The 27047-nt window shown below is 34.8% G+C and overlaps 1 protein-coding gene across 5 annotated transcripts; it reads left to right on the plus strand.

Moving 5' to 3' along the window:
* On the plus strand, window positions 1-26198 carry Dat (Sodium-dependent dopamine transporter). 5 transcript variants are annotated; one of them, XM_070300779.1, is made up of 13 exons: window positions 13-85; window positions 1002-1630; window positions 7954-8163; window positions 14855-14989; window positions 17137-17443; window positions 17866-18004; window positions 18209-18343; window positions 19787-19890; window positions 19974-20211; window positions 20456-20584; window positions 20867-21067; window positions 21165-21332; window positions 21698-24598. In XM_070300779.1, exons 3-13 carry the CDS (start codon window positions 7965-7967, stop codon window positions 21908-21910), a joined length of 1968 nt encoding a protein of 655 aa, XP_070156880.1. In that variant the 5' UTR covers window positions 13-85; window positions 1002-1630; window positions 7954-7964; the 3' UTR covers window positions 21911-24598. The 5 variants fall into 5 exon arrangements, with proteins under 5 accessions (XP_070156889.1, XP_070156880.1, XP_070156871.1 ...); XM_070300797.1 differs by lacking the exons at window positions 13-85; window positions 1002-1630 and adding exons at window positions 3718-3892; window positions 25880-26198 and having other exon boundaries at window positions 21698-21850; XM_070300788.1 differs by lacking the exon at window positions 1002-1630 and having other exon boundaries at window positions 1-85.
* Window positions 26199-27047: the final 849 nt, after the last annotated feature.

A 27047-nucleotide genomic window follows, 5' to 3' on the forward strand; every position in this document is an offset into this window, starting at 1 on the left:
CTTCTTGCGCGATACGTATCTTTTTCCCCAACGGACGGAAATCCAAAGGAAGTAGATGGTTACAGCAGAATGTTATAAAAACAAGGTATTTTTTTATCAAATGAAAGTTTTATAATAAGTTAATGAGTTACAAATAATCATTCACAAATGTCCGTTTTTTGTTCTATTTTAAAGAAAGAAATTATTCATGTGGAGTAAAAAAAAAAATTGTTCTTTCGAGGCTAATAAAGAAATTAATAAAATCTGAGAACACGAAATAATCAATATGTTTTTCTTTCTTATAATTTTCTTACATTTTTTAAGCTCGTATATCATATTATAAAAATAACAGCTGACTTCAATCACTTAATGATCGATAAATATTATGTCAGTGATTTATTGATTTTTAACGAGATATTAAATGCAGAGGTAATTTAACAATTATTTGTCGGCATTGGCAGATAAAAATGCAATTAACAGTTTAATGGATATCTATCTTGAAGAAAACTAATGATGAAATCAATTATTATAGATTGATAAAGTTAATCATCATTATATTAAGATTCTATCGCAATTGACAATTGCGTCTGCACTGATAAGTAGTGACATATCTACATTTTCGGGAAATGAAAACTAATAATATTTCGGATAGGGGAACATGTTACAAAAAAATTGATTTAATTTTGCTGAAGAGACAAATTATTCGATCTTGATTTCTTGCCAGAGTGGAAAATTACTCGGACTCTGATTTCGCTAGAGATGCAAATTACTTGGTTGCAAATGTGCAAAAAAAAAAAAGTAAAAAATGCAACGTGTATCATATACGATATGCGTGAAGTTAATACATAACATCGCGCGTCGCGAAGTATTTCTCATATCTAGTGACAGCGCGCGCGCGCGCGCGCAGCGGTTGACGTTACGTCACGTGACCGCGGCCGCGAACGACACGTGACCGCGGCGCGTATATACGCGTCGACAGGCGCTAAAATTCGCCACTTACTCTTTCGGTCCTTTGCGACAAGGTTCTTCTCCCCTCTCTCGAGCTCTCCTCTTCGCCTATTATCCTATTATCCTCCTGTCAGCGGCTCCTTCGATTGATCTCGCGCGATCGAGAGAGAACGAAGGTGAGGAACGCGACATTTCTCACGCGCGCAAGATATGAGAATGGATTTGGAGCGTCTCGTAAAAACCGAAGTCTGTCTCTGATCGCACCCTTTCGCTATCGTTTCCCCGCGAGAGTACCCTCATCTTAAAATGCGCGAGCTCACGCGAGCGGAACGACGCGGGTGGCTTGCGCGATCCGCCTGAGAGAGGAATCTGGCCGCGCGCGTCTTCGAGATCATCGTTCGACTTGTTCGCGTATACGATAACGTTAGGAGGAAAGATCTTCCGCGCGGAAGATTTCGAAAGTCCCTGTAAAATACGACGCGGGGGAGGGAGAGGCTCGAGGAGAGGAAAGACAAGGGACGACGAAACGGGCATGGGTCTGACGGATACCAGTTTCGAGCTACTCTTGACCCTGTGGCGAGTCTTCGTCGTGGGAGTCCTGCCGTGGACGGAGGAGCCGCGCGGTCAGTGTCGCGGTGTCTCGCCGAGCTGCAACATTCACGGCGACACCGTCGCTCGTTAATCGTCCTCGGCGTGATACTAGGTAAGTGGTTTTTTTTTTTTTTTACGTATCTATCGTACGTCATCCGATCTTAAATTCTATCGGATAAGATCGAAGGACGAAGTCTGCCGTTTCCGGAAACGAATGCACAGCCTTCGAACGATGATAGTAATTTTTATTGCGCTTTTTTTTTCTATTCTTTAAAAGCGTATTCTCTCCAGGTAACTGATTATAATAAGCCAGAAATGTAGAATCGTATGTGAAAAAGATTTTTTTTATCGTTAGTATTTGCAGAGCTTCGAATAATGTGTGTGTATAATATAAAAATATACGGATTTTATTTATTTGTTTTTTTTTATAGTCTTCTGTCACTTTTATATTTATCACACTGAAATAATTTTAAGATTTCCTCGAGATCCATTGTATAACACTTTCAGATCTATCTACAGATTTCCAATAGATTGTATTGTACAATTAAACGTTGAATTTTTTAAGATTGTTCATTATATCAGCATTATAGCTTTCTCCTCGTGTGCTTTTGTTTCATTAAAAAAATTCAAAAAATAATTATTTAAAAAAATTTTTCCTTTATCCATGAATTTTTCGGGCGTTAAATATTCTGCGGTTAAATAAAAAGAATGTCTTACATGTAACAAATACATATGATATATCATTAATAAATAATTTAGCAGCCTTTTTTTACTACAGATTTTTTATTTAATTACAATAATTTATTATATTATTATTTTATATATCAAAGGATTGAGCAATATTATATATATCGATTGATCGTCATTCTAATATAATTAAAGAGAGATTTAAAAGTTAAAAGAGATCAAAATATGTGCCAAAGAAATTATATATATATCTTAATAATATTTATCTTAATTTGAATTTTGCGATAAACAATTTCGCCATAATGCTAGTATTTCTCGAAATGCTTTCGACTTTTTTTCGACACGTATTTCTATATCGAAAGAGATCGAAAATCGGTAAATATTTAGATTAACGTATCCAATGATTTTGACCTTGACATATGTTGTCAAGGTCACTGTCCCGAGTAACATCCAAGAGATTTTAGACGTCGCTCGTTGTTTATTAAAAACTTATTAACGAAATAAGTTTAACGAATGGAACGTAATTCTCTGATACCGTCTACATGACATAAATTTTATTTTTAAATCAGAAATAGATTTGGGTTAGGTTATATGGTATCTTCCGGAAGTGGAGCCTCCCCATAAGAGGGGGTGAGGGGGGGGGGCAGGCGGAACCTACTGCGTCCACGCATATACCTTACAGCGCATATACCTTCGGCTTGTTTCAAACCCAAAGGACTTGGGGGGAGGGGGTGTGTGGAATAGACCTTGCTTCGTATGGAAAATCGAAAACCCATGTGTAACAGAACAATTACAAATTTCGTTTTGGACCGAAGCAACTTATTTTCCGTTTTAACAAAAAGACTCCTCGATATATCAATTAATCCTTTAATAACTTTTCTTTGTTTATGCATATATACTATCGCCACATTCGAATACTTAAAATAGCTGCTATATTTCTCAAACTTTTTTTGTTAATAACTTTTTAACGAACAACGAGCGACAGCTAAAACTTTTTGGATATTACTCACGACAGTGACCTTGACAATATATGTCAAGGTCAAAGTCATTAGTGATGGGTACGTTAATCTAAATATTTATCCAAATAAAATCAAAGTCGAAATATCGAGCTCTGTTACACGGCACCCTTAACATCCGTATAACATCCGTAGTTGTGAAACTGGCCAATCGCAGCTATCTCTCTGAAGAATGGAATGACTGTGATTGGCCAGCCTTAGAAATACGGATGTCATTAAACCCGATTAGGAGAGTGACATGTAAACGTAGTCATAGATAAGTCTCAGCGCTTCTTGAGTAAGTTCATTATTTCTCGGATGTGTTGACGTTAGTTAAGCCGAATGCTAATTCGACGATCCGATTGTTATTTAAAAGAAATTTAATAATATTATATTCGCATAGTTCATAGAAAACTCGACGTTCGTAGAAAACCCTCCCACCTAAATTAATCTTTGTGTACCTCCGACGGATCTCTTCTCCCACTATCGATATATTCGCCGATCACGTTATGTTACCATCATTTAAACACACGATCGGAACGGAGTTACACGCGATCCTGAGTATAGTTAGTTTATCATCGTTCGACTTGAATCGCGTACGATCGCGGGTTTTTTCTCCACGAATTCCTTCGTCGAGAAAGAGAGCGAAGGTGATTGCCCTTGCGTACACAAGACGGGAAAAGGCTATCGCGGTATGTCTTTTTTTCACACAATTTCTTGTCAAAGATATAGCGAATCTTTTTGCTACTATGCAAAAATATTTAGTGTTTTATTTTTAAACGACGATAAAATTTAATAATATAATATAATATAGTATTATATATATATATATCTCTTTTTTTCTTTTTTCCGTTTATTTCTTAATATAAAATATTTTTCTAATAATTTATCATGTTGTTTTGATACATAAAATTAAATATGAGAAATCTAGTGATTAACACGAAAAAGATTTTCTTTTCTCATTATGAAATTTTCGATGCGATGTGAATAATATCGCGTAAACAATTGACGCATGAAAAAAAGACTTACGCATTTACATTTTTTTTTTTTTTTAATGGAATGAAAAATATCCTTTATGAGATGTCTCGTAATTAATATACATATGTATGTACATGAGAATATGGGTTGATTACGAAATATTGTGCAGCGAGAGAGTAATAAGAATGTAATAAGGATCATATTTGTTGCGCGAAAAGATAATTTCATATTTCGCGCGCATCATTTTTCTAAATAATCGGCATTATTCTAAGACGTGAAACATACACGAACCATGACATTCTTGCGGCTTTAATACATATTTTTTTTTTGTCTACAATCTAATGCATCGTAGATATTCGCGATAAAGATAATTAAGCCGTGCGGGATATTTCTTATTTAAGTGTATTGTGTAGGATTGAAATAGAGTCGCAATCGTCAAAGTTATGACAAGTATTGCGTAAAGAGTCTAAGAAGCGTAATAGCCGCAATTTTTTATTGTTGATATTAAATATTTATGATTATAAATATTTATCGAGAAAATATTTCATTGATTTAAAATGTTAAATATAAACATATGCACAAAGCGTTGAGATATATATTTAGAAAAAAAGATCTTTTTTTGTAAAAATTTATAATTACGTACTGTTATAGCTAAGCAGGTATTAGTCGGAAATCAGATTGACAACTAATTGTAAGATTTATATTTCTCATTTTGTTTATTCTTATTTCCTTCAACGAAACGAACTATTATCTTTTGAACAACAAATTGACGTATAAATAATTCGAAATTTCAAAAGTAACCTAATGCTGTAGTACGTCAAAATTTGAAGCATAAAAAGTAGATACATCAATGAAACCAGTAAAGAGTTTTATGTTTAATATTTTTTGAAAAAATATAAGCGCGCGCGCGCACACACACACATAATTTTACTAAATTGGTTTTTATCAATACATTCATCTGCATTAATTTTACACATAGTTTTTTGAAGAAAGTTAGATGGACACTTATCATGTTTCATGAATGTTTAAGATAATGTATCAAAAAATTGTATTTCTTCATATTCATCTATTTCTTCATGTGCAACTGTTTCTATCCAGGAAAAACTGAAACGTGTTTGTTTTTACTCGTATATCGATAAAATATTTATAACGATAAATAGCTATGCAAGCAATTCTAAAGAGCATGAATCAAGTCGGAAGATATTTGCGTAAATTACCAAAAATATAACGTCATGAAATAATATAGAAATGCAATCCTGTTTAAGAGAAAGTAATCGATATTTTTAATTTATCGTAAGAAATCTTATATATATTTATATAAAAGAAAACAGAATATGAAGGAAAAAGTGAAACAAAATAAAAAATTGATATCTCCTTTTAGCAAATCTTTCTACGCTATTTTGCGCTTTTTTGCAACTTTTTTACATCATTATTAACAAAACAGAAATGTGTTTTTTCAAGAGATTACATCATATCAATTAGAATCACGTGTTACGTTAACACAAGAATTAAAATGTGTCTGATAATCTATCTATAAACGCGAGTGTCGAAAAATGTGTGAATTTCTGCGACGGGCAATTCGCGTCATTGCGGTTTTCCTCATCTATCCTCGTACGTGTATGCATACATTATTGGTTTGTTATCTTTATTATTCAATTGTAATTGCACAATCATTAATTCGTCGTATTTCCTTGGAAACTCGGATTCATTGCCGACGGGGAAAGACCAGTCACCGGATAAATATCGACGCGATGGGTCTCCCTATAAGAATACCTCGACAGGAATTCGATTGCCAGAGAATATGACATTGTTGTCGCTCCTTTTCTACTCATCCTTTTCGTTCTTCTTCAGCCATTATATCCCCGCTAAAACTAGTTTCGGAATACTCGTTAGCGATTGGTAATATTTCGACCGAAATATCGTCGTTGGCGCTTCAAGGGAGAAGAATCTTGGATAATGCGAATTTTCTTTCTTTATGAGAAAAGCACTATATAATTATAGCAGATAGATAAATAATAAAATAGATTTAATATGATACATTAATGAGATTGAGCAATTAAAAGATACTGCTAAATAGTTGAATTTTATTTTTGAAAATGTATAATTTTTTTTTTTTTTGATCTGTCACATATTGATTTTTTTGACAGACCTTAAATATCAATTAAAATTTAAATATTCAAAATTTTGAAAAAAAAAAAAACTTATTAAAAGTCAAGTAAAAATATATATCAAATCAAGAAATCAACTTTTTATTATACATTCCAACTATGTCTTTCCTTAGATATATATACCAATTTATTAAATTCATTTGAACAAAAACTTCATTAAATCAGATTTCAATTTATTATTTGTTTTAAATTTATTAATATTTCTTTTTTCGATTTACGAGTCTCTCTCTTCTATCGATGCCATGTCAAGTCGCGTTTAACGAATCGGTTCAGCCACCGATGTCACGACGGAAGCGAGAGCGATCGATCTCGTTCGCGTTGACGACACGCAGCGCGATTTTTCGTCGTCGTCCATATCTTCGCGTCGGCTTGCGCGTTTGTAGGCGTCTCCGCCGAATATCAATTAATCGGGTCGGTCCGCGTGGATAAGCGTGGATCAGTGCGCGTGACAGAAAACCCGTCGTCGAGTGGCCCCTCGAGGCCGGATCGCCCGCGATCGCCTTTGAAATATACGCTGTTTGACCGGTACCCGTCACGGGGCACAATGAGGCTCGTTGGGGGTCGAGCGTTGTCGCCTGAAGGGCTATCGATAACTTGTCGTCGCCAAATTACACGCCCGCGCCGCCACGTTCTCTCTCTCTCACACACATACACACACACACATACAAACACACAATATACATATATTGTTCGCGAATAATAATAATAATATAATAACCGCACGGGAAGAATTTCCTTCCTGTTGCGTTAACGTCACGTGTTCTTCTCCCACTTGACAATCTTCCCTTCTACCTGCTATGCCTTCCTTTCGCTCAACTCCTTTCACATCTCGCATATTCGCGACCTTGCGCTTAATTATGCAAATGATAAACATGCACTCGTGAATCATACTTTAAAGATTATGTTCATGTTGTTTAGTTGTATGCGCATATAATTCAAAACTTCTGCTTTTAAGAGGGAATTTTATTTACATCTTTAACTCTTTCGGAAAAATTTATTCGTTAGTATTTTATTTTCATTTTTTTTATCCTACACTAAAGTAAAAGGCAATATTTTTTTTTTTTTTAAACTTGTTATTCGATTATTTCTTTGCGTTTTTTGATTGTAGGCTGAAGATTGCAATATTATGAAAAATTATCTTCTTCTAGTTTATCTTATACAAATAATGGCACGCGCAAAAAATTAATTTGTTTCGTATGTTAGTGCAAGAGAACGTTCCCAATCTTTTGTTTTTAATGTCGTAATTTAATAGTAAGGAATTAGGAGTATTCGGTAAAAAAGTCGATTAGATGGTATTTCTTTATATTTTAAAAAATGCGGACGAGAAGATGATGATGATGTAGGACACAATCTATGTTGCCGAATACAATGTACTAACAATATTATAATTTTCGTTATAATTTTAAATAGTAAATTATTAGCGGCTCTCACCATGCTTATATACGTTGCATAAGTCTTCATATCTAAATCTGAACCTTCACTTGAATACAAAGCTACAAACGTAATGCTAATACAAATGTATCTTTTGCAAAAGAAATACACGTTCCATAAATATAGAGATTCTACATATTTTTATCGCAAAACTAATACACGCTGTGTCGTTTTAGATACCCGAAGGATGTCATTGACGGTGATGAAGAATGTCGTGAAGGGGGGCGGCGGCGGCAACGGCAACGGCGACGGCGACGGCGGCGACGGCGGCGACGGCAGGGAAACTTGGTCGGGAAAGCTGGATTTCTTGCTCTCGGTTATCGGTTTCGCCGTCGATCTCGCCAATGTATGGCGATTCCCGTATCTTTGCTACAAGAACGGTGGTGGTAAGTGCATGTCGCATCGACGCGCCACGGCCGCAACGATTTTCGCGCGATTTATTTTCGATTATCCCGCGAGTGTGTCGAGTGTGCTTCTCTCTGTCATTGACGGAACGCGCGGCGGCAGCAATACGATTTCAATAATCCCGCCCTTTCACACCCCATCCCCTCCTTCCCTCCATCTACGTCTGTTACAAGCTACAGTTTCGTCGTGCATGCCTAATTAGACGTTACCCGCTCGTTTCTCGAACATCGTAATTTCTTCGCATTATTACTTATTTCCGCTTTGTTTTTCTGTTCGTCGGAGAAAAAAAGAATTAAGAGCCAGATTCGTCGGAATTATACAATCGGTTTTACTACGTCAATTTTGTCTCATTTTGATTCTAATTTTTTATCCTTCTAAAGATGAGACGAAGAGAATCGATTAATTTATTGATTAATTAATTCTCTCAGACCGTACAATTACAAATTTCTTATTTACAGCATATTAGGAATTACTTGTTTGACATTCGTGTCATTGACGTCGCTTATCGTTCTCTCCGGATGAGCTTAAATTTAAAATTAATTCCACGAGGGAGATATATAATAAAAATTGAATAATTATAAAGTTCATATCTCTCTCTTCTTCACTTCCACTTTTGACATTTTCTGGGTTTTTTCCTTTTTTTTTTCAAGTTTCGTATAGCAGAGATCTTTCTCATTCGCGGACGAACGAATTCATCTCGCTCCCCTTCGATATCCTTGTCGCGCGGGACAAACTTCGTCAACTGCTTCGTAACGTCATCGTCGTCGGACGTTATTTCGCAGTTAACTTGGGAAGGTTGAGTGTTACGCGCGTCGCGTCGTCGAGTAATGTACTCCGGCAGACGAGCAATACCGGGCTAACCGGTTGACTAATTGGCATTTACCTCGCGGAAAATGACCTCGGGATTTAGACCCCGCTCGACAAGGATCCTCGACAGGCGAGAGCGCCATACCTGTAGGTGTCCAAATTGGTTATAATTAAGGGAAGATGTGTAATTTACAGGACGCGGCGTAAATCGCAGCGCGCAACAATAATATTAATCCCTTTCTCACAGGGCAAGTGCGAGAGCGATTAAAATTATGCGGTAGTCGTGTTAGAACTGCCGCTTCTGCTTCAAGTGACCTAGCTCCTTTAACGAGGATTCTGATTAAAAATAATTCCGAGAGAAAAACAAAAAACAGTTACGTTCAATTACGTCACACGCGTAAACTTCGTTTACGCGTAATCTTGTAGCTTACTGTGACATTTATTTTCAGAGTATTTTCATGAGATTTATTTTCGAATTAGTTAATGATCTCATTATATGCATGTCATGCACCAAAATATGACGATATCTCATCGATACTGCATGCCAATCATGTTGCTTGCATATGCAAATTTTAATTCATACGCCGTAAGTATTTATGCACTCTTTCTTATCGTACTTTGAACACTAATATTATGAATTTACATAACAAGTTTCGAAATAATGCATATCTATAATGTTAAGATAATATTGATCAAATAATAATAATTGCAATACGAGCCAAGGACAGTGAAAAATAAAATGCAAGGAATAAACGGGGTATATCATAAAATAGTTCGCGAAAGTCGTCGAAAGATTTTCTCAAATCGATAATTCGGTATCCGTTTTGTTAAAATCGGAGATAAAAATTTTTCTTGGCAAATACTTAATTAAATACATGCACCCCGAGACACTTCATCAATTATTTTCGCAACCAAAAATCTGAAATTTAAATCACTTTTCAAAATTATATGAAAAATAATGTTAATTTAATTTGTAAAGTTTTTATCCAACAAAATCCCTTAATTTTTTAACGTTGAATAATTCCTTTCCCGGTTTGAATTTTAAGAAAAGAGAAGAGCGCATCTCACACGCAACAAAAGAGAGGAAAAAAAAAACGACTAGTTTATATATCCTTTTCAAATGCACTCTGCATATAAAATATACAAATCACATGATGATGACACTGTACACAATTAAAATACACCTGCGTTTATCCTCGTTTAGAATTGACGTAAGCTACTCGATTATCATATTGTCTCGTTCTCCGCGACTTCCTTCGCGAACCACTTGCTCTTTGCTCTTGAAGATCAATCTGTGCCCGGCTCAATCTAGGGCTCGATCTTGGAAAATCGAGCAATCTTATTGACTTTTGTTAAGCTCGCTGCGGCAATCTGCAACGACGGCGCTATTAGTACCGGGGGGCTCTATCGAGTCCCCGGTAGGAATGCGATTAGGGCCGCTGTCAGTGATACAGAGGCTCCTCAAAAGCGGCTGCTAACTCAATTAAGAGCGGAGTAGAGCGCGCGGCTCCGCGCCATTAGGATGGGCAAGATCGGTCGCTAATTTCCAATTACCTTAATTAATTATAATTTCCCATTCGGAACGGGCCTTTGATCATGGACGTGCGCGACGCCGCTCTCCACCCCGCCGGACGGCGGCTGCGTCGTTATCACCCTACGGGAAGCGTTATTAACATGTTGTTTCGTGATTATAATTCAGAGCGAAGAGCGTACGTATCGATACGTGTCATCCTGTGACGTACCATTCTGTCTGTCACGATACTTCGACAATGATTGTCTTGTAGGACGACGTGCGCGTAATGTCCCTTTACACCTTCCCTCGCGCGATTCTGAAATAACTCTGCTGAAATAAACTGAAATAAATCTGCATAATTAGAAATGCATCGGATAATGTGAGCAATTGCTCTAAAATGATGTTCGTAAGATTGAAACCTGTATAAACTGTTTGAGAGAAAATTATAGAGCTGATAAGTTTTTCCACCGATTTTTAATATATTATAAAATAAGTTGATGTTTGTCATTGTAGAAGAAAATTATTAATATAAAATATTTATAATATATATTTGATGATATTTATGTTTTTAAATCTTTGCCTGTTTATATTTTAGTAGATTAGATATGTTTATTTATTTTTTAGAGAAAAATATAAAGAGCGAAAATGCGACATTATCGTCTACGTATTTTCATTGAGAAAACAAAATTGAAAATAAAACGAAACACAGAATGTTTATCATCGAATGCCACAATCACGAAACCAGTTCTATAACGTGGTTGCTTAATTATTGCACGACGCCTGTTGCGCCAGATGCTCTTCGTTTAGGATTGATCGAATTGCTCGGTTATTTCGTCATATGAGGACGGTCTCTTCATGGAAACTCTCATTTGTAAAATTCTAAATTATCCGGCGGAATTATCCGGTTTTCCTGTTGAATCGAATATACGATTTCTGATTATCGAAAAAACCTTCGTATTTGAATAATGTAAACGTTATAAATGCTAATTGAAATTCTAAACCGGTTTAATATATCAATACAGATTATTCAATCGACGAGTATCTAATAGCCTGATATAATGTTACCTATGAAAAAATCGATTGTCAACAGGAGTGAGAGAGATTGACATTGTAGCTTTTTATACAATTTGTACAAAGTGCAATTTTTTTCTAACGTAGCGTAGACACGTAACTGTTACAACGATGGAATATAATTTATCGTAAAGCAGAAAAATAATAGATGCTGGCATGTGTTCGAAGAGGTAGACTAACATTAATGTGTTAGCATAAAAAATTTTTACTTACATATTATGTCAGTGTTTTAATTTACACAATATTTTTCGCAGAAATTTCATAATTTCGTATAAAAATTCCGTATAGATTTATTATTCGAGAATTTTTCAAGTTAATCGATTTTTACATAAATTTTAGATGTCTCACAATATGCGTGTGAAAACATTATGCGTGGATGCGATATTTCAAATACTTATATTTTTAAAAGATGCTCGTTTATTCAAAATAATGCATGTTTTCTTTCGTCAGCAGACAACATCAGCAACTCGACCTAGACCCTCGTATACCTTTTGATAAAAGTGTATTTCGATCGACAATTCTACAATTGGTGCGATTATCGCGAGAATGCATTACGTTTCATTTGAACGAGCTTTTCACCTTTATTCGGGCGTAAAATGCAGCTTTAAGCACTAAGCCTTTGAGCGAGTGCACGGTCGCGTTCAAAGAAAGAAAATTGAGCGGAACTGTTGTCCGAAGCCGGACGTTTGTTCTCGACGTTAGCGACATGTCAAGACAAAAGAGAAATAGATAATAGAGAGAAAGGGATATATATTCTAGATCTGAGATAATTTTTGTCAATTCTTTGATTTTTGGCGAATTCAAATTTCTGTGTAAGATAAAAAATTATCATACTTAATACATGTGCGCAAACGCTTCAAATCATTTTAAAAGAATCTTTTAAAATTTAATCTTTTAACTTTAATATAAATCTTATAAATGACAAATTTTTGATAAATTGATTTCGATATTGTATCAAACATATCGAGAGCGCATATAAAAGTTGAAGCTGCATAAAATAAGAGTATGTTTTATTTTTAAATAATGCGTAAATTATTTGAACATAATATGGATGCTATATGTAAATTTATGTAATTATATGTTAATTTTGTATTAGGGACAAAATTAATGTTATATAATATTTTGTATAGAATTTATTGCAATATATTTTATAATGGAACCATCCGTGCGGTCTATTTAAAAGAATACGATTTTTAATACGATCGATTCGTCGATTTCTGTCAAGGCAGGAACAAGAGGAAATTAATCAAGGTTACTCAACGACAATATCCTTCTTAATGCGATTACATCTCCATAGGTACGGAACGAAAGTTCCGTCGAAGCTAAGAAGGGAGATCAAGGAAATAAGCATGATAGTCTTATTCTTCTCTTTAGGATTGCATTTATACTGTTACACTCTCTTATTTATGCAATATGTGAACAATATAACGACATCATTTAACAAAATGCCTCATATTAAAAAATTAAATCATGATTATAAGAGAAATTATTACCAACTTTTATAAAAAAGTTGTGATCATTAATTGACAATTCGACGCGCAAAATTAACATAAATATATATTTAGATATTTTATATGACAAATGCTATAGTTGCTTGATAATTTTTTAGTATTTAAGTATATTTCTGAGTATTTTAGTAATTTTTTTATCTTTACACACAGATCTCACAATGAATTATATTTTAAAAATTTCTCGTAGTCCATAAAAAAATATAATCATATGCTAATAAAAAAAAAAAAAAAAAAAAAAAAAATTGTTTCCTTAAATATCCTTACTGCAATACTTTAAATAACGCACACACGCATGAATATATAATTTAATTATTATTCTTTTATATGATATATTGATTCGCGAGTGCCGCGTAATAAAATCAATCCGCCCTTTTGGAAAGCCGTTGGGATTCTGCAAATTTACGCGATCCATATTATATAAAGAAGCTAGTGTATAGGCAGAAAGATAACACATGCCGTTCAGAGAGAAACCGGTGAAAAAATGCGATATGTGACGCACTCATACCAGCGGGTTAGTTCCGTAACTGCATTGTGCGTTATTTAGAGCACCGGTAGCGAGGTGCTTTTAGGCACGTAATTCGATAGTCAACTTTCGGAAAATGCGGCAAGGTGACATTAACACGGTGACACGACTGAGTCGATCATCGAGCCTACAGGAACTGTGCCAGCTCTTTTCCAAAAATATGTGATAATTTTTTAAAAATATTTGTAATTACGATTTTTTCCCTCATTTTGTAGCTTAAAATTAGAACGATTTAATCGCTTAGAGAATAATAAGACTTCCAGAGAAAGAGGGAGAACATAAATAAAATCTAATTTTTATTTTTGTAATATATGTATATTCTTGTATAATAATATATTATTATTATTATACAAATATATATATATATATATATATATATATATATATATATATATAATTATTAATTTTAGCGCTGTTTAATTAAGAAATATGTTACATTATTATTATTATGACATTGTTGATAGCAAAATAATTTTCAGTTTTTACTCCGCACCTTTGATTATGTCAAAAAGATCTCCAAGTTTCGTATCATAATTTTTTGACGTAAAATTTGTAATCTAAATTATTTTGACGTCTAAAAATGTGCTGCAATATGCGCTAATAACTCTTTAGGAGTTTTGTGGCTACATACTTAAAAATCTCTATTCTCTAATTTGTTCGTCTCGTAACTTTTTTTTCTTCTCGTACGAACGCCTTTTTCCCGGATATCAACACCTTTTCTTTCTCTTTTACTCCCGCTTTCTAGATCGCACAATAATCGTCCTGTCCCGTCGTACAAAAGGCTCTTGTCTTAAGATTCAAAGATTTTTTGCAAGACCCATTCTCTTTAATGGACAAAACCGATGGACAGAAGAATAATCGGATTTTATTTGATCGACTTATGTCGAAAAATTGGAATACAGTCATTAGATAGAATCGCATTACGATTTAATGTTAATTGAAGATGTTAATGTTGGCTGAGGATCAAAATTCGATGAATTATTTCGATTATATTTCTAATAAAAGTTCATTGTTATCACATATATATTTGTACATATATATTTACAATATAAAATTAATAAAGTAAGCCAAGTATGGAAAATTTATTACATTGTATTGTTTTCAAATTAGAGTACGTCAAATGTGCTTATCCTTAATCATTTATTCAATTTTCGAATAGACTATTTCTGTATTTTAATGCGAAAAATCATTAGTGTGTATCTATTTTAAATGGATATCTGTTCACGCACATATTTCTCTGTTTACAGGCGCATTTTTGGTCCCCTATTGTGTGATGTTGGTGGTCGGCGGTATTCCTCTGTTTTACATGGAGCTTGCACTTGGTCAGTTCAACAGAAAGGGTGCTATCACGTGCTGGGGTCGACTTGTGCCGCTTCTGAAAGGTAAGTAAAGTCAAGTTGTTACTCATGCGACGTATTTTCTTCAATCTAATTCTTCACAAATTTCTGAAATTATTTAGCTGAAGCTAAGTAAAGACAAAAAGATGCACAAATAGCATAGATAGATTTAAAAATATTTCAAGTATCCTTATCCGATGATTCATCTTCAATTATCTAATCGTCTATTTTATGTTTTAACGCGAGAAACTGAGGTCGTATCTGTCTTAATTGGACCGTCTCTCGACGTAACAACGGAGATAGATGGTCCAATAGAACTTATACTGCATATTCGAATAATGATGCATTTACAAATTGAACGAAATTATTCGATAAGTTACAAAATCACGTTACAACCCTTATATCATCGCTCTAATCATCATTCGGGCAATCTCGAAAGCGCGAAAATTGAACCTTATGACAGTAATAGCATCCGACGACACAATGACATAAGTATGAGCTGATATCAATTTATCAATAGCCAGAGTCCTCATTTTTTTTCTTCTTAATTCTAATTGTTTAGAATATAAATAAAAGAATTACATTTACACAATTTACGCAATTAACGATTATCGATGAAACTCACCGTTTATTTCATACTTTATATCATTCTGTATCACATTAGGGTACATTTAAAGTTTATAGCTTCTCGCGGTAAGTAACGACCATCGCTGTCCATAGAACGTACTCACGGCGACTATACAACAGGTGAAAATATACTACGATGGGGTGAAGGAAGAAACCCGCGAATACAGTCCGGAAAAGCCTCGAGAACTTAAGAGCCGGAACGACCCTCTTTACTCTCATTATATTCTCCCGCGTCGCTCCCCAGGTCTCGTCATTCTCTCGAGGGATATTGGTATTCCGAGTTAGAAGTTGGCTTCTCTGACTTCTCGGTCTCTTTCGGTCTCCTTTTCTCTTTTCCCAGTCGAGGGGGGCAATCGCCCGATCTTGCGGCCCCCGATCTAGGCGAAACGGAATCCGGCCGTTGTTCGTCGTCACCACTCTTAGCGCTCTAATAGAGCGGAACGGAGTATATATGGAGTAGAATATGTGTGCACGTGTACATATACATATAATATATATATACGATCGCACATATATATACAAGACGCGACCTCGCAGATCTCTCTTTCGCTCTCTCGTAATATGTAACCGCGGTTGCTTTACGTAACGCGTGTAAATCCGAGGAGATTGCGCGCACAGTGGGATGCGAGAGACGGCCCCCCGACGATGCTCTCCACGTAAAGAGTCTCCATTTCCGCCGATTTCCAACTTCATTTCCACGGGGCTACAATTTCATCCCGCTTATCCCCTCTGTTCTTCGCCGATCGCCGTACGATCGATCGAGATCCACCGCGATTCTCCGCGGCAGATGGCTATCTACGCACGTATCGTGTGTCGCCGTATGCATGAAGGAAGGTCACGTTGTCATTTGCATAAAGATGCGCGGACTTAAGATATGCACGTTCGCGAGCGAGATACGATATCTCTCGTCGCGAGACAAAAACGGCACGTTTCTAACGTGTTTCCTGTATGCGGTTCTAATTTTTTTTCGCGCCTACCTCTTCGCGATTACCATACGCTAATCTATTTAACACAATCTCTTAGGTTCTTGTGGCACCTTTTAAAATCGAGTTACCGCGGGCAATTAGAAAGTTGCAACAAATTACGATTCGAAATAACATTGGGAAATTTTTTCGATAAAATTGTCTCTTATTTTATATCGTGAGTTTACTTAAGGGGTACCGTTATTTTTTTTTATTTGTTTAAATAGTTAATAATATTATATTAATATTGTAAAAAAAAGAAATTTTTATTAAATTGTTGTACCGCAAAAAAATCTAGAGAATGTATTAATTTTTCGAAGGTTCAAACGGGTATGCCCCCTTAAATTTTCCATTGAAATAGAATTAAAAATTAATTTTTCTGGCAGTTCATAGATGTTTAAATTTTAAGGAAAGGGGAGAATAAAATAATTTTATATAATAACAAATCTATTAATCGAATCGTTTCTTTAGTAATTGGCAATTTTTATTTATACAATACATGTATCTTGAGAAACAACAGAGTACAGAAACTGAATGCTTTTCCACAAACTTTTCAATAACTTTGTCGTCGTGTACATGAGAACATGAATTGTCCTTAATCAGGTATCGGATATGCAGTCGTCCTGATCGCATTCTACGTTGACTTTTACTACAACGTTATCATCGCCTGGTCGCTCCGATATTTCTTCGCCTCGTTCTCCACGATGTTACCGTGGACCACGTGCGACAATCCTTGGAATACGCCGTTGTGTCGCGAATTCGACGCAAACATCTCGTATACTTTCGAGGATGTAATGACCAGCGACGAGGTAAACGAGAATATTGAAAATGTCACCCGATTCTTGGTCGATCAAAGATCGGACGCTGCTCCAAAGGATAACCATACGAGCGCTGCGCATGAATACTTCAAGTGAGTAGACTTTTGATACTCTGTCTCAGTTTTCATTTATAAAAATGCGTTGACAAACGCGGTTAACATTTGTCGAAAATTTTAGAGTCGTTAATGAAATATTTATATTTTATATTTTTATTATTATATATTTTATATTATTTATTATATTATTAGTTTGTCTAGATCGTGATATATAATTTAAAATATACTATGATAAAATGGCCAAAGATATAAAATATATAATGTAAAAATAATTAAGATACGAAAAGAAGTTTTGAAAAAAATTTAATACTATCTTAAATAAATAAATAAGGATTATTAAATATCGATCGGCAATGTTAATGCGCAGGCGATCTTGTTAAATATATGGAATATAAATCTCTTTTTATATAAATTGTACGCACAATAGCTTTATGAATTACAAAACTTTTTCCCTTAAGCCGCGCTATCTTGGAGCTGCACGAAAGCGAGGGCTTACATGATCTCGGAGCCATTAAGTGGGACATCACGCTATGCTTGCTCGTAGTCTATCTGGTCTGCTATTTTTCTCTGTGGAAAGGCATCTCGACTTCCGGCAAGGTAAGCTGAATGCCTCGTCAGAGATTCGAGACTCTAAGGACGGACGAGCAATTTCTGCAAAGTACCTTTGATTTTTCGCGAAGGTTTAAAAGATACAATGAAGCACTGCATTCTATGTATCAAGCAGAGCTACTTTCATCAAGTGCTATCTATTTTACATGTATATAGTATTCTAGTCGAGGACGAGTAATTCTTTTGTTGCAGGTGGTCTGGTTTACCGCTCTCTTCCCTTACGCAGTCTTGCTGATTTTGCTAATAAGGGGTGTCACTCTGCCGGGTAGTACCGAAGGAATCCGTTATTATCTTAGTCCAAATTTCACCGCTATCACGAAAGCAGAGGTACGTGTAGCATTTTTTATTGTATACTTATGCAAATAGGATATTCAGAATTTTCAAAAAGAAATTTAGCCCATTCGTCATGTATTTTTTTCTCCTTGAAATAAATATATTTTATTAAGAATAAAATAATGCACTTTTTAAATAAACTTTAATAAAAATAATATGCACGGAATATCGTAATTGATGAATAAAAGATTAGTACAATAATTAATAGAATTTAAATAATTTATAAACAATTCTATTTAATTATATAATTAAATCTTACGATAAATAACACAATTTTAAAAACTATGTAATATATTGAGGCTATATTTAGCTGTGAATTATAATGAATTATATTATTCTTCCATAACGAGACGTTGAAAAATAGTTCCTTCACAATAGGCGGGCACGAATTTTTAAATAAAATCGTACGAGAGGGAAGTATCGGCATCAGCGGCGATTGTTTTGTTATCGTTATTTGACCTGGATTACTATGAGCTACGACGTATCCGTGACAGTGACAAAAGGAGAAAACTTCGGGAGTTAATGCGTTTATATAGAATGGCGAGCGGGTTGGACGAGCTAGGGGCTGGATACGGCGTAGTATGGAAAAAATGAGGGGGAAGGAGAAACGTGCAGGGTTAACTGACGACGGTGAAAATGGAAACCCTGTGTAGCTGTCATAACGAACATTAGAGTTTGGTCGAGCACGCGCCAGAACGTTAGAACGCGCGGCCGACCCTCGTGCTTCGCGCGCGGAATGCATTTCGCCGTACGACGACTTAGCCGCTTACCGTCCTCGCTAAAGTGGGTTTTATATCGGTGAGAAAGTGGATTTGTTGATCGCTGTTAATCCGTGGATATACGAGAAGCCGGTCTAATGTATAGGCTTGACGCTCTTCTCTTTTTCCGCGCTTCAAATACTTTTACGTCTCTCATCTCTAGCGTCAGATTTCTCGCGAATATAGTGTGTATCTATAATTTTTATTTATTTCTTTTTTATAAAAATATACATTCTATTCTATTTATTATAATAAATACGCGTTATAATTAATTTATTTGATACATCAACTTGCGAGAATTCTGTGAACATTTCACGAAATATTTGATAAAAAAGTGTTAACAATATATCTTTGAATTTTTAGAACACTGCAGTTATATCTTGCGAAAATTGATTGTTATTAATAATCTCAAAATAAAAACAAAATATTTAATATTGATTAAATTGATTAAAAAATATGAAAGAAACAAGTAAATTAAATATCGCTATATATTACTGCCTTTTATATAGAACTTTAAATAAATAAATTTGAAACTGAACGGAAAGAGTTTCCTTTCATTAAAATTTAAATTCCTATATTACAATAAAGTTGACACAAATATACTTTATTATATTTTTCGTGAAAAGTATTGAAATATATTTCATCATTTATGTGAGTATGCTCTTTCGTTTCCTTCTAGGTGTGGGTGGACGCCGCGACGCAAGTATTTTTTTCTCTAGGACCAGGATTCGGAGTGTTGCTGGCTTATGCGAGTTACAACAAGTATCACAACAATGTTTACAAGTAAGACTGTATTTCTTTTTACGCACGCGCGCGTATAATAAAACATGTCGTCCGTGCGTCCCTTACATGAATATCTTTCGCAGAGACGCCCTATTGACAAGCCTGATCAACAGCGCGACGTCCTTCGTCGCCGGATTCGTTATATTTTCGGTGCTCGGTTACATGGCCCACGCCAGCGGAAAATCCATCCAGGATGTCGCTACGGAAGGACCAGGTTTGGTCTTCATCGTCTATCCGGCAGCCATCGCCACTATGCCCGGTTCGATGTTTTGGGCGCTCATCTTTTTCATGATGTTACTCACACTCGGTTTGGACAGCTCGGTATGATTCTTCTACGTCACTTCAAAAATCAGTCTGATTTGTTTAATTGCCTGTAATCGATAACGACTTCCGATGTATTGTTGTTATTGCGTCACGAATCATGAAACTATTTTTTTAAATAATATTATCAACTTTTATATTAATCGATATATATGTAATAAATCTTTTCTTTATGGAAGTATTATTAAATACCTTGTTTAAGCGTAACGAACAAATTAAGATAAGAATTAATGTGATCTTATAGTTCGGCGGTTCGGAGGCGATTATAACGGCACTCAGCGACGAGTTTCCAATAATCGGCAACAATCGTGAGATTTTCGTAGCATGTTTATTCACTCTATACTTTCTGGTTGGACTTGCCTCTTGTTCGCAGGTAGATACACTAAATTATACAAATTTTTAATGTAATTAATATTGATTATTTCTGGTTTAGTTTTTGTAAAATCTTTTAGACATGAATATAAGAAGCGTGTAATAAATCGTTTAAAAAAGTTTGCAAGATTTTTAAAAGATTCTTTTTTGATATTAAAAAAAAAAATTGCATTAGAGAGCGTTATATAATATGCTTACTATGTTAAATTTGTGCGAAACAATATCTGTGATGTGTACGTGTATTCGCATTATAAAAAAAAGATTATTGTTTTTTAATATATAGGGCGGATTTTACTTTTTCCACTTGTTGGATCGATACGCGGCCGGATACTCGATGCTGTTTGCCGTTCTGGCAGAAACCATCGCGGTTAGTTGGATCTACGGAACAGATCGATTTTGCGCCGACATTAAAGACATGATTGGATTCAGGCCCGGCGTCTACTGGCGCGTATGCTGGAAATTCGTAGCACCACTCTTTCTGATGGTATGTCACAGTGTGGAATGTATTTATATCGAAAGATGTGCTTATTATTATTTAATATTAAATATATATAATGTTTGTTTTTCTTTCTACATTACAGTTTATTATCGTCTACGGTCTAATGGGCTACGAACCATTATCGTACGAAGATTACGTTTATCCGGTTTGGGCAAATGTACTTGGCTGGCTGATCGCATGCTCTTCTATTATCATGATCCCAGGTATGGCAATCTACAAAATCAGCACCACACCCGGATCCTTTGTTCAAGTAAGTATTTTACTTATAACTCTTTTCTTGTGAATATGATAATTTATACAAAATCAATTTAAAAATTGTGATAAAACGTATGTAAAATTAATTTCATATATTATATTAAAAACATAATTAAGATATTATACCTTATCTGATTTCTTTATATCTATCGAGATATTTATATTTATAAATATATATATCGGGTTATACTTTATTATTATTAATTAATTAATTAATTTACTGTAAATTATAATAAAAAATAATTTATCAAGAATATATAATCATGAAATAGTTAATAATTCATCTTATCGAGTTGTCTAGATTATATATTTGATAAACATGACGTAATATGAAAATGCATTAAACGGTAAATTTATCAGAGGTTAAAGATCCTGACGACACCGTGGCGGGACACGCAGCATCAGAGGAATGATTTGTCCTCGGTGGCGAATGGCGCTATTCGTCGAAGTTTCTTGGCTGAGCAAGATTTTGAAATTACCAAGGACCACGGATTAACCAAGGAACAGACGGAGGTAATGATTCAATCTCGAGAGGGTGTCAAGGGGAATGATCCGCCCCCCGAGCCAGTCTAGGACAGTGCGGTTGTGATTTTGCACGGTGCCCGGTTCCAAGTATACCTCTGCTAGAGGACGATCGCCGAGCAAGATCCTACGATGATGATAATAACAATTCAAATAAAGACAAGGATCAATCTTTTACACGGATCAAACATGACGCGTCTCACTTAAATTTTAGAATACCGGTTTGATCTTGACGATAAAATATTCTCTTTGAGTTACCGCAATTGGAATGTTTGCGCGTTTCGGATTCCGCTTTATTCCTTCCGTGAATGAGAGCAGAGCAGAACCCTATTTCGCGTATTTTATTGTGATGCAAATCGTAGATATAGAATGTATAAATCGAAAAGATCTGTAGAGAAGAGAGAGAACGAATCGCAACGCAATATACGTAATCGTCAGCCTCATTTCCCTCGGATGGGGTCCCCTGGCGATAATCCCTCCTCCCTCCCTCCCATCCCTTGTAAATATAATCACAATACGATGAAACGTATGAGATTGGAGGTGAAATGTGTAGCAAACAAGCAATTGATGTATGCACTTCTTCTAACGAATGGTGTTTGTCAAGCTATTATTAAGCGGGAATTGCACTACCTGCCCATCTTACCTATAATACCTTGGACGACAGCTTTAAATTTAGGAGAACTGTTTACGCTATTTATCTAGTTTAGCATAATCTCAAACATCCACGCATCGAGCTGATTGCTGGCGATGTATTAGCTTTGAGGCAATTAACGAAAACTACTATCTTTAGCACAAGCTCCCTTTCCCATCTAAAGGGTTCCTAGTCGTTTCGCGGTATCGCGATTTGAGAAATGAATTTTGTTGTTTAATAAAACCGTTTATTTCTCGGACCGATGCAAATTATGTAATCGCATTAAATATTCACTTCATATATAAAAATGTTACATAGAGAAGAGATTATAATGCTAAGATATTTTAAGAGAAAGAAAGAGATTACACGATCTTGATTAATCGAACGTGATTAACGATTCCCTTTCTGGATCGTGTCGCTGTCTATAAAATGTAAAGGGAATGGAATCGAGTTAATCACGTGATTAACGTTAATCGTTATCGTCGGTGCTTTAGCGAGTTAGAAGAATTACATTTCCGTTTGACCAATCAAACGCTCGTCATTCAGGCTTCGTAAGCCTGGGCGGTAAATGCTGTGTGGACTATACGCAAAATTATTATACATTATACCACCGGTAAGATGTTGATCAATTTATTAAATCTTATTGCCGGTGTAAATATGCTTCATCGATATTCCGCTCAGCCCTATATCAAATAACACGGTAGAACGATCCATTTTTTTTATATAATACTACTATTTTCCATCATGCTTACATTGATTGCATTTTTCTAGTCATCATACATATGTATACTATCTGATTATTATATACATTCATTAAAAATTCGAGAATATATAATGACACTTTCTCTAATGACTAAAAAATTGAACTAAACATTTTAATATTACCACGAATTTATCTATATTAATCATTCAGCATTTTACGTTGAATTGTTCGATTAAATAATTGCCTCCATATGACGCGTCTATTCGTCGAATCTAATACATGTCGAATTTTTATTGCATCGTGACATCGATGTGTAATATATAGTTACGTAATCCATCATAACATTCGTATTTTACGCACACTTGAAATTGAATGCGGCCTGATTCTCTCAATTTTAGACGTTGATCCCAGAAACAGCATTCAGTGCGTAACTAGAGTCGAACAGCTACATTTACGGTTATTTTATGTGCGCTTAAATCTCTGCAATCCAAATTAATTTACATGGATGAATCTGTATTATACATCCTATTTTAACATCAAACCGAACTTCCGATTGTCAACAATCATATATATATATATATATTGTATATTTCAGATATTTTTTTATCCTTAATAGAATTATTAATATTTTTGCCAACGAAAAACAATAACACGTACAAGTAGAACATTTAAAATTTCAAATTCTAGGATTGTATACTGACTACAGCTATTAATTACAATTTTTATTACAACGATATATGAGAAATCACATCGAATGATCTTTTTGATATGAGGCTGCGAAAGATGAGATGTACGCTGCGAATACAGGTCGATTCGTGCGGATAAACGCATCGTGCGTGTTTCGTAAAGGAATGTTGGCGACCGGAGAATCAGTAGTAATTTCTAGTAGTTTGACAGGCTGTAGTAGTTAACGAGTATTCAAACCTTAACGTATGCTCTACTTGTCTATCTTCTTCCATACGTATATGTGTTATCGTGCTGGGTAACTAGGACGACAAATCGTTTCCTAATTCTCACACATAATGTCACATAGCGCGTAATCTCCCCTTCGTTCACGATACGAATTCTGCTATGATTACGACAGAACCGTTCATCATTATTCAGCATTAACCGATACACATTAATTGATATATAGAGTAGATATTCGATGCATATTGTGAGATATGTAAATATCCCCCGATACGAATGTTTCTACATGTCTGATTGAGCGGCTGCCTAATTTTATTTAAAAAGAATCTGGCAAATTGTTTAAGAGTTAAAGAAGATATGCATAATAGTTGCTATTTTCTTCATCAACATGTACTGATAATATCTTTTCATATTTTCCTTTTTTTAAAAACTTACTTTTTCCGACTTTTTAAGTCAATCATAACATCGTACATTATTCTTTGATGTAAAATTTATTTATTTTACGAAAATTTAATTATTTTATGAATAACTTTACAAGTCACAGATATCGGATAATGATAAAAATTCAGATATTGTGGGATATTTTCATCCGATGAATATATCTAAAAATATATATATCGCGTCCTACATCATCGCGAATTCGCGCCAAAAGATCGAAGAGATCGGAAGCTGGGCTGCGATACTTGAATACAGATAAGGTATACACTACCGTCGTACTGACTGGTGAAAGGCGATCGGAAATAGGAATAAGCATTTCGAAAAATCGTCGTGATAGAGAGTGAATCGTTAGAATCTTGCACGCGACCGCACATCGTCTCTTTCTCCCTTTCCCTCCTCTCCCTCCTCGCCCTCCGCGCAGTCGCGTGCGCGATATAGTTTATAGTGATCGTTGTTTAGATACAAAGAGAAACGTATATGTATCTATATATAAACGCACATGTAAAAAAAATATATATATATATAGTGTATATAGTATATACATATACACACTATATATATATATATATTTTTTATACACACATTGCATCCAAGTTGCCACCACAGCCATAGGTAGCAACTCGGATCTTGTTAACACACTTGTTGAACCGATTTCCTCCACGACGGGGTATTCTTCTTCTTCAAGTTAGTGCGAAAAAAAAATCGCGTCGGCGACTTGGGTAAGATCTTCTCTCCTTCTCCTCTCCCTTCGATTGTTGGCGATCATGCCCGCCCAAGAGCCATATTGGGCCGACATCCGCTGATATATAATTGCACACGTCGAAGAAGACTTTACACCGCTTTCAATTACGATAATATTATCGCACAGCGCTCTCTAACTTATGCTTCGATAGTTAGTATTTATTAATTGACACGCTATTTTAACGCTATATTAACTATATTAACATATATATGTATATTGTTGATAGTGAGAGAGACCGAAATATTTTATTATTATTATTTAACGTGTGAAATTAGGGATAATTACAATTAGATATTTCTTTAGCCTATCTGGATTATGTAGGCGAGAAGATCAATAATTATTTGTTAAGGATTTTGTTCGCTCTTGTACAAAAATGATGACCATGACTGAGCTTAGGGCATTATAATACGATAAAATAAGTATTATTAATTACATACGTGCATTCATTACGAAGAAATGAGGAGGAATCTTTCATTAATAATGGCAAAACGATATACGGAAGAAGTGGAAGAGTGATCGATCTGACAGCACATGGGAGTATGCTTACGCGAGATCTCTCACCTATATATGTGTGTATGTGTATCTTTTTGTTTGCAGAATTCTTCTACTACTACTACTACTACATAGATTGCCGTTTTGCACGCATGTCGTTTCAAAGTTGAACGGTGCGAAAGTGATTTTGACGTGTGTAATTCCTTCCTACGCTACGTGTCGCAATCTGTCAAAGACTGCTGCAGTCGCGGCTTGGAACTCGACCCTAATTAGCGATAACCCGCTACGGCAACGTTAGCGTTACGCATGTAAGAATGATTTTGTCAAATAAAAAATTTCGTTCTCTAAAAGAACAGCGTGTCACTCAATTGTGTCACATTTTCACGAGGCTTTATAAAAAATATACATCGAATATTTATATTTTTTTTATGATATAAAAAAAACATATTTATTAAAACATTTATTAAAATGTTAGTTGCAAAAATTTATTAAAATATATATCAAAACATCTTATAAAATATATAAAATATATTTAATAATATTTCAAAAGCAGGGAGAAATTTTTTAAAGATATATCGCATTGAACAAATTTGGCAAATGTCAAATATGTGAAATAAAAAATTATTTATTTTATAACATAAGTTTTATTTTATAACTTAAGTTCGAATTAAGCGCATTCATCTTGTTTCAATTACTCCTCTGATCAAAATTAAAATAAATAGATAGATAGAGAAAAGATTTTTTTGAATTACAAATCAAAAACGTTTCCACGTTTGTTCGTTTTTTTTTTACGCAAACATGTGAGAAAAAAAAGAATTCGCTTTTTTATTCGCTTATATTTTAAAGTGTGAACTATGACTCTTTGGTTTTCTTCCTATTTCTTATCATATTATTCTCTTGTCTTAATATAAGCGTGTTTCCGTCGAAGTCTGCGAACACTTTAAAACGCCCACGCCATGTTTACTCAATTAATCAGGATGAGAATTCGCTTCAACCGCGTAATCATGCGACTCATCTACTTCGTGTATTAAGCGAAATTATTTTGAAGAGTCGTCGCTAATTAACACAATGCTATTTCCGTTAATTCACAGCCGCAGATTGTTTTCGCAGTATTTTAATTAAATGTCGTAATTAGAAGTTTAAGTTTTCGAGTTTAAAGCAGAGTCTATTTAAATTCAAATAGAAAAAGATTTATTTGCATTACCAAAGTTTAATTAAACATTCCTTTATTTGAAATCGTTTTTTTTTTTTTTTTTTAATAATTTGTAAACAA

The sequence above is a fragment of the Polyergus mexicanus genome, unplaced genomic scaffold, assembly GCF_030449975.1.
Source record: "Polyergus mexicanus isolate NDT 795.1 unplaced genomic scaffold, iyPolMexi1.0 SCAF_1, whole genome shotgun sequence".
In the NCBI taxonomy this organism is placed as follows: Eukaryota; Metazoa; Arthropoda; class Insecta; order Hymenoptera; family Formicidae; genus Polyergus; species Polyergus mexicanus.